We start from the raw sequence: 15972 nt of genomic DNA on the forward strand, positions 1-15972 counted from the left end.
CAGAAAGCAGACCACAACCAACCATGTGGCTGCCTGCCTCCACTGGCTAATATCAATACCATCTTTAGTCGCCTCACTGAGCAACATTAGAGTGGGCTTATGTGGCTGTGAAGCGCCGCTGATTGCCTTTCTGCATCGCAGGATTGCTGTCATCTTTTTGTAATCTACACCGCAGCTAAAGCTAATACCGCAGCCATCACCTCCATTTTAAGATGATAAAGGCCAGACATGGCACATGTTTGGAAATCACAGAACAGCAGAGCGATTGCATGAAAGCCACTTGCACTTTTATCCTTGTGGCATTCTACTACACAAACTCAGACATATTATTGGTCAGGTTATAATCATTATAAATATAATGTAACATTGATAAAAATACAACATAGAGATTAACACCTAAGCCCCTTGTTGTCATGTCAGTGCTCCTCAGTATTCAAACCTCTGCTCTAGATTTTTGTGTGTTTTTATGAAAAGATAACTGCTAATTCAATCCTAAGCAGATAACCAATGTATGTGTGTATGTGTGTGTTTGTGACATGCAGACTAAACACTCATGCCTTAAACTGGCTTAGTCAATAAGGCACAGCATGTTGCAAAACATAGCAAAAGTATTCGCAAATATACACTACTTGGCTTTGTTATTCATCAAGAGTTACACAACTACATACAGCTATTTCTTAAGTGTCCTACTTCCCTACACCCAATAAAGCTGGAAATAAACCGAAGAGTAGAATCTGATGTGTTTGACCAAACCTGATGTGTTTGACTGGACCAGCAGCTAGTATTTTTACCTCTTGCTTTAGGTCTCACCACTGGCAGCACTTTTATTAGAAGTGAGCCAAGTACCTAAGCCGAAAAACATCAATAATGCACTTTGCAGGCTGGAACATTCAGGACATGTGTCTTGAGGTACTGAACAAACTGACGACTCCAGCATTAACAGCTATCAAAAAACTGCTGCTGTCATTGTCAGAGAAGATGATTATGCTTCAAGAGAAATGGTAACAGCATAGAGCCTTGTTTTTTTCTGTGAGAAACTTCCTCAAATAAAACTGCCAACAAGACTGTGCACCATTTTCTTGTACAAGTTTCACAAACGTGGGAACATCTTGCCAGAATACAATAATGTGGACTTTTGGTTCTGCAGTACTGGACACAGAAATGGGAAACCTTAAAGTGCCCCCCAAAAAAATGCTGAGTCTCAGTTTGCAGAACAAATTTTAAATCCCTATTACTCACATACAATGTAAATTTCAGCACAGAATGTCACAGTAACATCCTAGTTCTGGATACACAGATACTGTAAATGATGTCCATTGCAGGTACACATTGTTTTTCATGTACTTTATCTGCTAATGATGGGGCAGATACATACACCGTAACCTGTCATACAATGTGTCATCAAATATCCAACATGTGCAAACCTAGAAGGATTTGAAGGTGCTTTGTGTTTATTAATGGTTGCTCCACCCTCAAAGTCAACTCTTAGCTGCCCTGGAGAGGAAACTAGTGCCTTAAACAAAGTGCCTCAGACAAACACTGAGAGACTGTAAGGCCTTTACTTTTAACATTTTGAGCTAAAGTGATGTATGAATGAAACAATATCACCCTGGCTGTAGCCACAAAGACTAACGTCCTCATCATTCACAATTATCATGATGTAGCCTTGTGACACCTACTACTCCATTGTTATAAACCAATAATACAGTCGTCCAAAACCATCCCTGTCCAGCAACCTCATCTGTGGCTGACAGACGTAGTTAGCAGACAAGAGCTGCGTGGTAACGTCTGCCTATGCTGCTTTAGAAGGACTTAAGAACACATAACCTGCAATTGCTCACGCCATGGCACAATCGACCCACTGAGGCTCAACTCAGTTGCAAAACTCCATTGTCTTTCTAGACAGAAGGACGCCCATCCCATGTTAAATATTGGTCACATTCAAACAATAAAAAGAGCTACATTTAAAGCTGCCTGGGACCTAAATTATTCAAACTGCACCAAACGTAAATAAACCACAGCCACTGGGAGACTTTAAAATAATCCCTTGTAAGTAATTTGCTTAAGTTAATCACAAAATGCCCTCCAAAAAACTGCTTAGTGTTCTCCCTCCCAGTGCATTCATGTTAATTGCTTTGTGAAAGTGAGAGACAATGTTCTGCTTTCAAAGCAAAAACATATATCTGTGAGTCACAGAGTTTATTCAAAGCTAAGCAGAAATTGAGGCACACACACTGCATAATATTGCATTTGAATTTGATTTGACCATAGGTAGCTTCTTTGATCTCCTTCAGTGTCCGTAAGGGCATTTGACTCCATTATACAAGCAGAGGATAGCTGACTCCACATGACAAAGACTAGACAAGTCACTGAAGCATTTCTGGGAAGAATGAAGCATAGAGTATGACGGAAGAACTACTGAACCCTTCTACTGATTGTGTCCAACAAATAATGCTGACAGAAGGGGTCTACTTAACAATGACTGGGAAGGAGAGAAGTGTCGTGGAAATTAAACACACACAGAACTGTTTTATATGCGGAGATACCATTACTGAAGTGGATGCTAACAAAATCTGTGATACTTTTTGGGGCAAACTGCAATATTTGTTTATACAGTCTAAAAATAATATTGTGGAGAGAATGGTCTTCTCTAATTGGCTGTGTCCAGAGTTCTTCCTCGAGAAGCTTATGAAGATTTTATCAGAAAAATATTTCACCCATGTGTCTGTGAGTTGCACTGGCTAAAGGAACAAACTCAAGGTAAATACAATTTAAGACAGATTTAGATTTATGCAGAAACACTTAAAAGGGCTATTTACTGTCATTAATTAAAACTGCCCATATACTGTAATATAATATGAATGAAGTGTGATCATTCTGAAGATGTTTGATTTCCTGCTGACAATGATCATGGAGCTGAAGTACAGACTAATGGCTTTAACTAAAGAATAAAACAACCAGTGTGTTTGGCCTGGCTACCTTAAGTCAACCTGAGCATTGCACATTTGAGGAGAATTGATGCAGTAAGGAGCAATGAATGAAAAGTTAAGGCTATGGCTACAGCTGGGAAGACCCTACATGTGATTCATTTTGCTTTTGTGCTGAAGCCTGTCCAATATATTTGAACAGGGCTGGAGACCGGCTCACTTTATTTTACTGCCAGTGAGGGTGTGGGAAGAATGTACTTGGCTGGGTGGTAATCTCATTCTGCCGGGACTAGACAAACACTCTTTGAGCTTGGGTTTATGTGGCAGTAGGAAACAGCAGTGACTCACACAGTTACAGGTCAATTCAGTGTTAAGGGATTGTTCTGGACTTGTTGATCTACCCTGGTGAAGACACGACGTGATACACTGGGAGAAGCATTGTCAGTAGCAACCAGAATCTCGTTTAAAAATGCAATATTCAGAGATGACATTGTGTTTACTTTACAGAGCTATTCTATGCCGATTTGTCAGAGGAGATTAAATGTTCACGGGTGAATACTTTGCAGTGTTATCTAAATAAGGGCTATGACATTTGATCACGCAAGAGATCTGAGAAACTCCAAGAAAAAATACCAATATGTCACCGCTGTCATATAAAACCTTATCACATTTTTTCCCTTTTTATTTTTTACACTATTTGAAAATGCCAGCTGCCCTTTTACACTGGAAGAGTATTTCATGACAACAGACTAACAGCAACAGTCTAAAATCTCTTGTAATATAAAAAACATGTTTAAGCACTGGAAACCTGGAGCTTCTCTGATATAATTAGTATATTTTTATCGAATAAAAAAAGCATAACTGCAAGTATTTTCCTTTTTGTGGAAGTGACAGCTGTCACTTACCTATGTAGGCCTCCTCTGTGGGGACAGGAACTGACATACAGAAGTAGGAATCCGACTGTAAAAACAACAATGAATATTTAGTGTCAGGGCCAACACTTTCAAATCATAAGCATATTAAAAATGTGAACGACTAACCAAAACACTTCTTCCACTGTGGCATTTACATCATATTGTGTCAAGAGTCATTCTATGCTTTGGACTGTGGCTACTGACAACATGGCACTGACTTTTGAAATTTGTGTGTTCTTATGAAGCAACATCATAATTAATTTTGCCTGTACTTTTCCAGCCTCTCTTTATCCTTTAGAACAAAAACAAGCTGTTTCTTAGGAGCCTAATGTAATCACACACAATACCAAATGACAACAAGACCTGGGCTATGGAGCAATGGAACTATGCTCTTAGAAGTTATGCAATATCATCCAGTATCTTTTTTTAATGTTTGACCACACTAATGTTCTCTTGAGTAAATCTCATCAAATACTGAATGTCTAAATATCTAGTCTAAATCCTTCCCAGAACCAGAGGAGCAGGGTTGCCATTTGAAACATTCATTCATTCATTATCTGTAAGCGCTTATCCAGTTCAGGGTCGCCGTGGGTCCAGAGCCTACCTGGAATCATTGGGCGCAAGGCGGGAACACATCCTGGAGGGGGCGCCAGTCCTTCACAGGGCAACACACACACTCACACATTCACTCACACACTCACACCTACAGACACTTTTGAGTCACCAATCCACCTACCAACGTGTGTCTTTGGACTGTGGGAGGAAACCGGAGCACCTGGAAGAAACCCACATGGACACAAGGAGAACACACCAAACTCCTCACAGACAGTCACCCGGAGGAAACCCACGCGGACACAGGGAGAACACACCAATCTCCTCACAGACAGTTACCTGGAGCGGGAATCGAGCCCACAACCTCCAGGTCACTGGAGCTGTGTGACTGCGACACTACCTGCTGCACCACCGTTTGAAACAATCCTTATAAATTCAACATGCTAAACAGCTTATGGCAGAATATATAAAAGATGAGTACATTTTTAAAGCTGATGCATGTTTGACTCAACATTTTCATGCATTAATTATGCTTTCAATAATTAGGGTCCTGTAACTCCACTGCATTTATGCTGTGGTCAGTGCTCATTAGCTGTCATAATATTGTGCTCTTCAATTGTGATATGTAAACAGGGTGATGTTTAAGGTCACTTCACCTCCTCTCTGCTCTTCATTTCACTTGAAAATGAAACTTGTTATTATGAGTCACTTTAGTATATCAGACAGCAACAGCCGCTGCCTATACAACACGGCACGCATCTCTAATTCAACACTCAGCCGCAGAGATCAGACCCCACCAGTGATTTGATTCAGAAGAGCAGCAGAAATGGAGGATGCCAGCAGTAAGTGGACCTCTCTCCCGGAGCACTGCTCTAACACCCTGCTCCACACAAGTCTTAAATCACACACTCTTTAGCTGACCTTGTGTAACACACCAAGATCAGTCTGCATTTCAGTACAAAGCTGAGACAATGCTCTTAATCTGGTAATGGAGATGACAGGAAGGACCCTGCCTAGAGTCAAGGGCTTTTATATTCTCTTACTCTCTCTCTCTCTCTCTCTCTCTGAGAGTAACATCCTTTCTGTCTGTCTAGCTCTCTTTATAACTTCCTTTCTTTCTCTGTCTGCCTGTTTACCTTTCTGGTTTTCTCACTTGCCAGCTTTCTTTCCCTTTGTCTCTTTCTCTCCTGTCTGTCTTTCTTTCCCTGACATTTTCTCTTCCTCTCTCACTCTCTCATCTGTCACTTTCTCTTCTGATTATTTCTCTCTCCATCACCCTCTTTCTATCTGTCTATCTTCCTCTTTATCTCTATCTCCTAAATCTAAATCCCTTTAACCAATTCTCTCTCAAATCCCTCACTTGTTCTATTGAACATCCTCACTCTCACTCTGTCACTCTCCTCTTTCTGATTATTTCTCACTCCATCACCCTCTTTCTCTCTGTCTGTCTTTCCCTTTATTGCAAACATTGTCTACATTTTTACACCAATTCCATTTAACTCACTTTCTCAATGCACCCCGCCCCCACTTGCTCATTCATTCATTCATTCATTCATTCATTCATTCATTCTCTCTCACTGCTTCTCTTTCTCCCCTCTCTGTCACCCTGAACTCTTTATAGCTAGCCAGCTCGAACAAGTCAAGTCAAAACTCATTTTCTTAAAATAACTCCATCAGCCCAACACTTACACTGAGGACATTGTCACTGATGGAAGACCAAGTGGTGCTAATGTGTGTGTGTGTTGACTGCAAACAGCCATTCAGCCACATATTAATAACAAACATGACAGCAAGTCATTTTCAGTGAAACACTGTAATTGCCTGGTTATGGCCGATAGCTTGTGGCTATCTTTTCCTCTGACTTCCTGCTGGAGAACATGATTGAATCAATTTGCACACAGGGGCTGAGTTTACATTCTGCAGCAACAAAACTGAACTAATGCGCTAATATGGGCCAATTGGGTAAGTGAAGTTTGGCAGGAGCACAGGCTTGCTTATTTTTGCTCAAATATCAGGAGAAATCTTCAAACAAACACTGCTAAAAAGATCAAACTCGGGAGGTTTATTAAGCCCCAGGTCTGGCTGCACAATATGGACAAATATCAGCAGTGTGACTGAATATATTTAAAATAAATATATCAATTAGTGCCAAAAAAGGGTTAAAGTCACGTAATATTTGACCCAAAATAACACTTTTATTTGAATAACACAAATTAAAGTGACAACAATGATGATAACAATGTAAGTGCTTATCCGAACAATGCCCTGATCATTTTTGTTCACGTGTCCCATTTCAGCACTTAGAGTTAAATGATTTTGATTCATTAAAACATCAGTGTTCAACCACGTCATTGTTACAAACAAGAATAAATAAAGAAACCCCGTTCTCCTAAACCCTAGTCCCAAGCCAAGGTAGAGAACTAGTCAGGACATGTTTCCCTAGCCTCTTATTGAGAACAGCAGCCCAAACCCCAAATGTTCAAAAACCCAAACATCTGGGAACATTTGGAAGCATCAGCAGGCAAAAACAACTTCAGTGGCACCCCCAGAGGCAAGCAAAGGTCATCCCCAGCTGATCAATAGCTCAATATAGATAAAACTGGCCACTAGGGCTGAAGTCTTGTTTCCTCTGTAATATTACATCCACATCTTCCTCCCTTTTCCTCCTCCCAGCAGAGTTATCACTGAGAGCCTGCGATGAATCACTCGTCGATGACTCATAGACCTGCTTGGAGAATAATAATAGCAATGGCCCCCTCCCAGCCCCTCAAAATTTCACATGCTGAAGCTCAGTCAATAAAGCCAGGGGCCAACGCAAAAGGCTCCCACATTCACCTCCAACATCGTTAGGCTCAAAAAAAATCCTCCCTTTCCCCATGGGTGTGGGAGATGAGCTTTGGCTGGGCAGGGAAAACAATGCTGCGTTTGGCAAGCCAGCCAGTAACGGCAATTAGCTTTCGTCTGTAGCAATGAGTCAAGCTTTAACGACTACATTACAGTGCGATCAATAAGGTGTACACAAACACTGCAGAAGATCTACCCCAGGCCCTGCTGCACTCTCCCAGAGGGGCTGAGTTTCAGGCCCGCCATATACAGCATCCCAGCCCCACGCTTTCCAGTGCAGTGACGTGACCAAAACAGAATCTTACATCAGATCCTTTTTGGCAAAATCTAAAACAGGAGTTCCTAAATAAAGCATCAATATGAATTTTCAATCACTCTTTTAAGCCCAACTTCAGATCCAATTTTGCCTTATAAACACCAAGAAACAGTATTGGTGCGAATCAAGACATTTTTTAAATGACCTGTATCAGATTTGAGCACGAATCTAAGCCCAATACTTTGTTTTACATCTGTAGTGCACAGTTTGTGGCAGGACACAGCTACAGTGTCTGGTATGGTACTGATTATATAACTCATTTTTATTGTTCTAGTTTTACAATTGCAATGCTGCATTCACAGGAATTTATGCAAGTTATTGATAAAGACATCTTTTCTTTACATTGTAATTTGGTAAATAAATAAATAAATAAATAAATATAAAAAAATAGGCAATATTTTTAATGCACTGCAGTTATTTCATTGTCATCATTGATTTTAATAACTGTAATGTACCTAATGTAACTGTATGTAGTGTGCACTGTGCAACATTTTTATGTAGGAAAAAATCAGTCTCAGCTCAAGACACTATATCAAAAGATACTCAGCATTAAACATCTCAGACATCCTTAATATGTGTGTGTGTGTGTGTGTCCATAAACTATCCCATAAAGAGCAACCAAAATTTGAAGATACTTACCGCTGTTGGAGTGACGCCTGGCATGCGCATGTCCAGTGAGAAGTTAAAGGTGTTGGACAAGACAAAAGGCTGCCTGGTGTGGGTGCAGTCATTTGGGTCAGACCATGGTGTATCCTGAAATCTGAACATAAAGGAAACCACTGGTGTAAATGTAAACACCTGTTAAAGTTGCATTAACACAGAATAGACTACATTACTGCTTTTTAATGTTTATGTTTATTATTATTTGAATGAAATGTAACTAGGGCGCAGCAGGTAGTGTCGCAGTCACACAGCTGCAGGGACCTGGAGGTTGTGGGTTCGATTCCCGCTCCGGGTGACTGTCTATGAGGAGTTGGTGTGTTCTCCCCGTGTCCGCGTGGGTTTCCTCCGGGTGCTACGGTTTCCTCCCACAGTCCAAAAACCCATGCTGCAGGTGGATTAGCGACTCAAAAGTGTCCGTGAGTGTGTGAGTGAATGTGTGTGTGTGTGTGTGTGTCTGTGTTGCCCTGTTAAGGACTGGCGCCCCCTCCAGGGTGTATTCCCGCCTTGCGCCCAATGATTCTAGGTAGGCTCTGGACCCACCGCGACCCTGAATTGGATAAGCGGTTACAGATAATGAGTGAATGAATGAAATGTAACTACTTTGTTGTTTTCACATATCTGAACAGCTTGAAAAGAGATGTCAAACAACTATTTTCATTCGTTTATTCATTGTCTGTAAACACTTATCCAATTCAGGTTTGCGGTGGGTCTGGAGCCTACCCGGAATCACTGGCCACAAGTGGAACACACCCTTAAGGGGGCTTCAATCTTTCACAGGGTGACACACACTCACACATTCACTCACACACTCTCAGCTATGGACACTCTTGAGTCGCCAATCCACCTGCCAACGTGTGTTTTTGGACCGTGGGGGGAAACCGGTGCACCCGGAGGAAACCCACACGGAAACAAGGAGAACACACCAAACTCCTCAAAGGAACAAATGTTCCTGGAGCTGTGTGACTACAACACCACCTGCTGCGCCACCGTGCCACCCAAATATTTTATTTCCTTTTATATATTTTAACAAATACAGCGCAAAACCAAAAAAGAAAGCAAGTACTTTGATAGTCCTTGTATATGTATATATCTTATATGTAGTCAACATATAACACCACTCTCTTACCTTTTGAACCTGTCCAGTGGGTTTCTGACATTGTAGCTATGGCTTTGGCCAATAAGAGCAAGCACAATCATGCTACATATCAGGACACCCATTTCTGCTCTCTCTCGCTCTCCCTCTCTCTCAGGTGGCTGGGTGGGTCAGGTCAGAGCACTGAGCTGATGGCCAGTAGATTGGACGTTTAGCTTAGCTGGGCACACTTCTCACAGCATCAACCCTGCCCTGGCTCCATATGCTACGCCCTGTATCCACCGCTTTCTTCAGCTAGGCTCTCAGCTCCTTCTGGTTCACCTCCACCTCTGCTCTTCTCCTCGGTAATCCCTCCTTGGATGCAAACAAAAGCAGGATTGCCCTCAGGTTCTCTCTCCCTCCCCCTCTCTTCTCTCACTCCGCTCGGCTCGAAAGTGTCTGAGAGTCAGTCAAAGGGCTGCCCAGATGCACTGTGACAGCTGGGGCACAGCCTTCTGTCACCAAGAGGGGAACAAGAAAGAGGGAGAGAGAGAGCGAGAAGGGGAGAGGGAGAGAAACAGCGAGGCAAAGACTGAGCAAGTGGGATTAAACAGAGAGAGAGAGAGAGAGAGAGAGAGAGAGAGGACGCTGGGAAAACGTGCAGTTTCTCACTCCTCCTTAGGTTGGATGGCTCATATCACACATTCGACGTCAAAGCGTTCTGTCAGGACCTGGAGATACACAATCACAGGAAGAAAAGAAAATGTGGATGAGCTACATTACCCTGCAAACGCTTAGATTCACCATTAAACAGCCTGGAATTAATATTTGCAATGTTTCTCAAATATAAAAACCAATCTGTCTGGATAAATGTCTGGACAATGAATTTAATAGCCCTGTCTCTGTAATGTCTGTAATGCAGAGCAAACAGGAAATAGATAATATGCAAGAAACCTTTAAAGTAGATTTTAAATTCTGCTGAAACCTTTGTAGGGCACTGTATTATTTTAACCCACTGTGGTTATGAAAAGGGGCCACTGTCCCAAAATCTCTCTGAGCAGCTAAATCTTCTGTCCTGCTGTTCGTCTGCCATGAAAAATACATAGAGTGGGATAAGAGCCATCTGTGGAAGCACAGCAAGACAAAAAAAACAGAGAAAGAAAGACAGCAAGAGAGAGGGAGACACAAAGCCTCTGTCAGAGTCCACTAATCCAATCACAGGTCCTGGCAGCAAAAAGGATCCCATAAAACCACTGTCCGGTTGTTGACCACCAGGCTGAGGAGACATCACCAGCACTCTGGGAAGCAATACAGCCGTCTGGAGTGTGGAAGAGAGACAACTACGGTGAATTTGCCAAATTACACATGGCAGGGCTCGCTGTGCATCACCAAAATGGAAACGACAAGCTGAAAACAAAGGAATGATCTTCCTCAGTCTCCTCTCACTGCTGAATGATCAGCTGTCAACTACATATCATCTCACACAGACGTAAATATGACTAGATTACAGAGTGGATTTCAATTGGTGGCAGGTTCATTGCAACAGCAACACTGCGGCTGAATGATACTAAGAAAAATAGTCACTGCAATGTTTTGAAATATTATGCTTTTAATGTTATATTGTAAAAAGAAAGCAAAAATCATTGGCAAACTTATGTTCTTCAGCTGTACCACTGAAGCTATCACAGGTGAATTTTCACAGTTGGTTAGGAATAGATCATCTTGAAATAACACTATTTTTCTGTTTTATTCAGTTCCAGTGCATTTTCTTTTTGATAGGACCATATTTATTATTACTGTGATAATGACTTTGCTTTTCTAACCATATTGTGGAAATTGCCTGTACTTAATTAAACCTGACACACTGTACATTTCATTACATAGACCCTGTTTAATTGGATTTCATGCAACATTTTATATATATATATATACACAGGAGGTCCTCTGGTTACATCAGTCCCGAGTTACGATGTTTCGTGGTTACGACACATCTCCCATTTACCGTATAAAGCCTTGTTTCGACTTAAGTGGTTTTGCATCGTAAACGTCGTAACGCGAACTTCGTGTTTGGTGTGCGCGGCAGAAGAATACACGGTTACGTGGCTCGGGAGCGAGGAGGATAGGTGTTAGGATAGGATAAGTGCTTACAGGATGTTATTTACGTACAGTATGTACGTATGTTCCGACTTACACCGAAAATTAGTTTACGACGCGACGTAGGAACGGATCAACGTCGTAAGTCGAGGACCCCCTGTATATGATTACGTTTTTACATGTGACACTTTTGCATTTTGTCTGCTTTAAAAGATGAATGAAAATGAAAATATTTAATTAATTAATCTTTTAAATAAATTGTTTCTTTGAAGAGGACACATTAAGGAAAGGTCATTTCTTTAGTCTGTTTGCACATTAATTTGGGGATCTGGAGCTGACCAACCCACACACTGTGGCCTAAGTCAGTAAACATGGGATAAAATGAGCCATTCTCATTTGGGTTGCTTTTTTGTTAGAGCGCAGAGACTTTAGAATTATCCTGCCTCCCCATTTGAGTATCTCCAGTCTCCACAGTGCTTGACCCGCACTTTTGTGAGAGCAAACAGACAATGTTAAACAGAGGAAAACACAAAGACTGTGGAGAAATAAGTGTACTGGTTAAATATTGGAAAATGACAAAAAACAGAGCTTCTGCTCCTCGCTTTTCACTCCTGTGTGCCCACGCTGAAGAGAACTGTGGCTCATCCTCATTTAAAGGAACACGTGCTGAAACCTGTTGTTCTAAACTATTTTTGACCATGTTGTCCAACCCTATTTTATATTGGCCTTTTACATATTCAAAATAATAATGCAGCGTGTCCATGCATTACAGTTCCCACATAAGCTCAAGATTAACAAAAAGGTAATCTACTCAGCTAATAGCGAAGTGGCCAAGGAAGTTTTTTCCCAGGTGTTTTGGTCTAGAACTGGCTGACAATCTATGTAACTTTTAATCCTCCAGACAGACACCAGGCATATAAATGTGTACACATACACACAACTCTAGCATACTCCAGCCCTAAAGAATACAGAAGAATATACTCCACATCCCTATAATGCAGGTACATTCAGTGCAGCAACAGGAGAGGACAGCCGCCTCAATGAAATTAACTGTATGTGAAAACAGATGGTGATGCTCTAGTCGTGAGAACATAACAAAGCACACTTGTTTCGCAACAGCAGATGCCAAATAGCCTGTACCACTGAGTTAGAGGAGTGGGGGGGACTAACACAGAGGAGACAAACAAATGGCTGTGAAAACAGTCTATTCAGGGAGAAAATGTAGAGAAGAGCGAGATTGTCAGATCCTCAGAAATGGGCTTACCCTCCTTATGCCAAGGACTGTTTAGCAGAATAATCCTCTCCACATGCACTGAGGGAAATTAACGTAATGCCTTCTAGCTGCCTCATCCACACTCTATTCTGGGCCATTTGATGTTAAGAAATCAGGTTGCTAGATAACCAGAGCATAGTGTTTATCCTTATTCACTGTCACCACAGCAACACCAAAAGTATCTCTCACTTGAATGAAGAACATCTCCATTTTTGCCCATTTTTACTTTACTAGATTGTTTGAATACAGCATCTGTCCTTTGCATTATGTCAAAATTTCATATTGAATGGACCAACAGAAATTCTCCAAAACTGCTTGAAATGAAAACTTTGGGAGATACTAGACTGTCTTTGGGCAGTAATTAAATGTAGATATTATGTTAGATTCAAATTCTATATTTTCAATCAATAATTTCATTTATTAAAACATTACTGCTGTGAAGAATGATAATGTTTTTTTAGCCATGTTTGTGTTGTTTGTTTGCAATTAAACACATTGAAAAAAGTCATAAAAAGGGAGAAACCAATATTAATATAAGGTAAATGTAATTATTTAAGTCTGCAATAAAATGTGTAATTAAGTAATTAGCTGTATAGTGTAACACAATAAAAACTAGTAAGTAAAAGCCATCTGTTTTTTATACACTCCCTTCACTTTAAATAATAAACAATAAACCATCTTGTTCAGGGCGCATCCAAAAACTCCAGTGTATATACGCAAGCATGACTTCGCTCTCCAGACAACCATCAGCAATTTATCTTTCCCAAAATGACAACGCAGCACTGTAGCTAAATCAAACATTTGTCAAACGCAGTGGCTCGAGCACTTTCTTCATTTAGTGCTTGACTGAGTTCTGTAGACGTGACTGCTGTTTCATTTGGACTCTGCCTGGCTCCTCCGCCACGTTCCAGTTACTGCAGACATCCGGCAGACTGACAGCACGCTGGCCTACGTGCCCTCCGTTATGTAAATAAGGACTTTTCCCTGTAACATCAATCCATCATCCAGTATCACATCAGCCCACCCGACTCACTGTGATGAGGGTCTTCCCACGCACTGTTCATTCAGAGGGGCACTTAGAGAGATGTGTTTCTGGATGTTAAATAACTGGCATTTGTCTCACTCAACTCCACAACTGACGAAAGAGTTGAATGTGTTAAACTTGCTCTAGTGACACTGTAATTAGTCTGTACTCTCCATGCTCCGCCCACAAGTACGTTCTCCCAAAGGAACTGTTTCAAGTTTAGACAAGATTTACGGAACTCTGTCAAAAATCACATTCAGTTTAATCAGACATTTTAACGCATTAAAAAACAAGGACATAGAGTGTCTTTGATATATAGCACTAAATCAGTTTTGTGTAGGAAATCGTTAAATATGAGTGACTGACTGAGTGAATGAGCCAACGTGTGAGCTATACGCTTCATATCTATGAGCTATCAAAGCATTTTAGCAATTTTAAATGTCATTTTGTATGTACATAACAGTTCAAAATGTTAGGACAGATTCAATGTACCTCTTTTGGTTTTTCTTGTATTGTCCAGCCAATTAAGGAAGCCCTGAAACTGAAGACAGTGAACATATTTGGCCCAGAAATATAGGCAATGTACCTTACATATTTTATAGTATAATGATTTTATTTGAACAATATTTATACATTATTAGCGTTTAATAATTGGGTTTTGCCTGTATTTGTTCCTGAACTGATTAGCTCAGTCCGCACAGTAATCAGTAATCGCAAACAAGGCTCCGATACCAACATCCAATACCTTGTGCTTAGTGCACGTTGCTGCGCTAATGAGCAAACAACCCAAACTGTTGGCAATCTGAAATTATTTCACAATCTGTGATGGCAACCCAAGCAAAGTATACTTCGAAAAAGGTAGATTTTTCATCACTCAAAGTGGATTTTCCTACCGGGAAATGTTTTCCTGTTACTGGCAGCATTGTTCATTGCCTGACGTGGTTTTTCCTCAAATTAAATTATTTTTGAATTCGATCCAATGCCATAGATCAGGTGCTGCTCTTAAATAAACACTGCCAATAATAGATAGATAGATAGATAGATAGATAGATAGATAGATAGATAGATAGATAGATAGACACTTTATTGATAGTATTCAAATAAATTGGTGGTGTAATGTGGGAAAATGCTAAATAAAAGTTGGACAGTTCCAGAAATAAACAATAAAATGTTTCATTAAACAAAATGTTTTAATTAATAACTACACTATTACACAACGCTCCTGATGGCTTATGTCTAAGTAAGTATTGGTATGGGAAAGTACATAGACATAATTGTACTCATACTCGGTTGGCACAAAATGGTATTTATGCATCACTAGTGGTGACATATTTGTTCTGGTCATTACAAACCTGCTTACTTCATATTGGTTACAGTGACTTATTCCAGCTCAGCTGCACGGCTTATAGAGGACTGTACTCAGCAACTGTAAACAATGTGTCCCTATAAGTGTTCTTCCAGCTGAATAGCACTTTTTCCAGCATTCATTAAAGTCTGTCCATACTTGAAATAAGTGCCATGAAAACCAGATTAGTGGCAGAGCCTGCTGAGAAAGGTCGATTGTCAAGTAATTAATAACAATTAGCTTGTTTGCTCTAAATATGAGGTGCCATCCAAGCAGGATTCAGGTCCCATCCTGGAACTCTCTTTTGAATTGTGAATGTCTGGATTTCCTCACATTCTCCAGCAAGAGATGAGGACTTTAACGGCACATTTAAACATCAGAATAAAGGAGTCTGTCTGCACTAAGAATGGCTCTGACGCTTCTGTCCCATTGCACCAATGCAGCTTCAGTAAGCCAAGAGCACAGAGGCGGATGAAATGCGGGGAGCATGGAGCCATGCCATGCGGCAAAGTCTACGAAGGGAGGAGACAGAGAGGCAAAGAGAGAGAAGGATGGGGGACAGAGGACCCTTCATGTTGCCAAGCAGCTCTGGGGGCAGAAAGGCCGGTCCACCAGCAGGCAGCGTCCATATGCCAAAGTGGCACCAGCCTCGCTCTTTCACAACCAGAAAGCCAATGAGTCAACAGAAAAGCATCATCACTGTGTACTTTTCGAGATAATACAAAGCTCAACCGTCACCGCTGGCTTGTGTTTAACTAGCGATAGGATAAGAAGAGGGAACAATAAATGCAAATAAAGCAAACAGAGTTTATATTAATCATATTCACATATAAACAGAAAAAATAAATAGATGAAAAAAATAACAGATTAAAGAAACAAAGCTGAAATTACAGTGATTTTCAAAAAGGTCTTTTTATAATTTGACAAAAAAAGTCAATATTATTGTAA

The 15972-nt window shown here is 40.8% G+C and overlaps 1 protein-coding gene across 4 annotated transcripts in view; it reads right to left on the bottom strand.

Annotated features, from left to right (window-relative positions):
- Window positions 1-15972, bottom strand: part of pam (peptidylglycine alpha-amidating monooxygenase) — a 63283-nt gene that overhangs the window by 42259 nt on the left and 5052 nt on the right. For 2 of the 4 annotated variants that reach the window (XM_066650537.1, XM_066650536.1), the window contains exons 3-5: window positions 9343-10019; window positions 8193-8313; window positions 3833-3887 (exon numbers count right to left, since the gene is read on the bottom strand). In XM_066650537.1, the coding sequence (XP_066506634.1) occupies window positions 3833-3887; window positions 8193-8313; window positions 9343-9434 (268 nt within the window). In that variant the 5' untranslated portion in view covers window positions 9435-10019. The remainder of the gene's footprint in view (window positions 1-3832; window positions 3888-8192; window positions 8314-9342; window positions 10020-15972) is intronic. The other 2 variants (XM_066650535.1, XM_066650534.1) reach the window with 2 other exon arrangements.

This window comes from Hoplias malabaricus, chromosome 18, assembly GCF_029633855.1.
Source record: "Hoplias malabaricus isolate fHopMal1 chromosome 18, fHopMal1.hap1, whole genome shotgun sequence".
Taxonomy (NCBI): domain Eukaryota; kingdom Metazoa; phylum Chordata; class Actinopteri; order Characiformes; family Erythrinidae; genus Hoplias; species Hoplias malabaricus.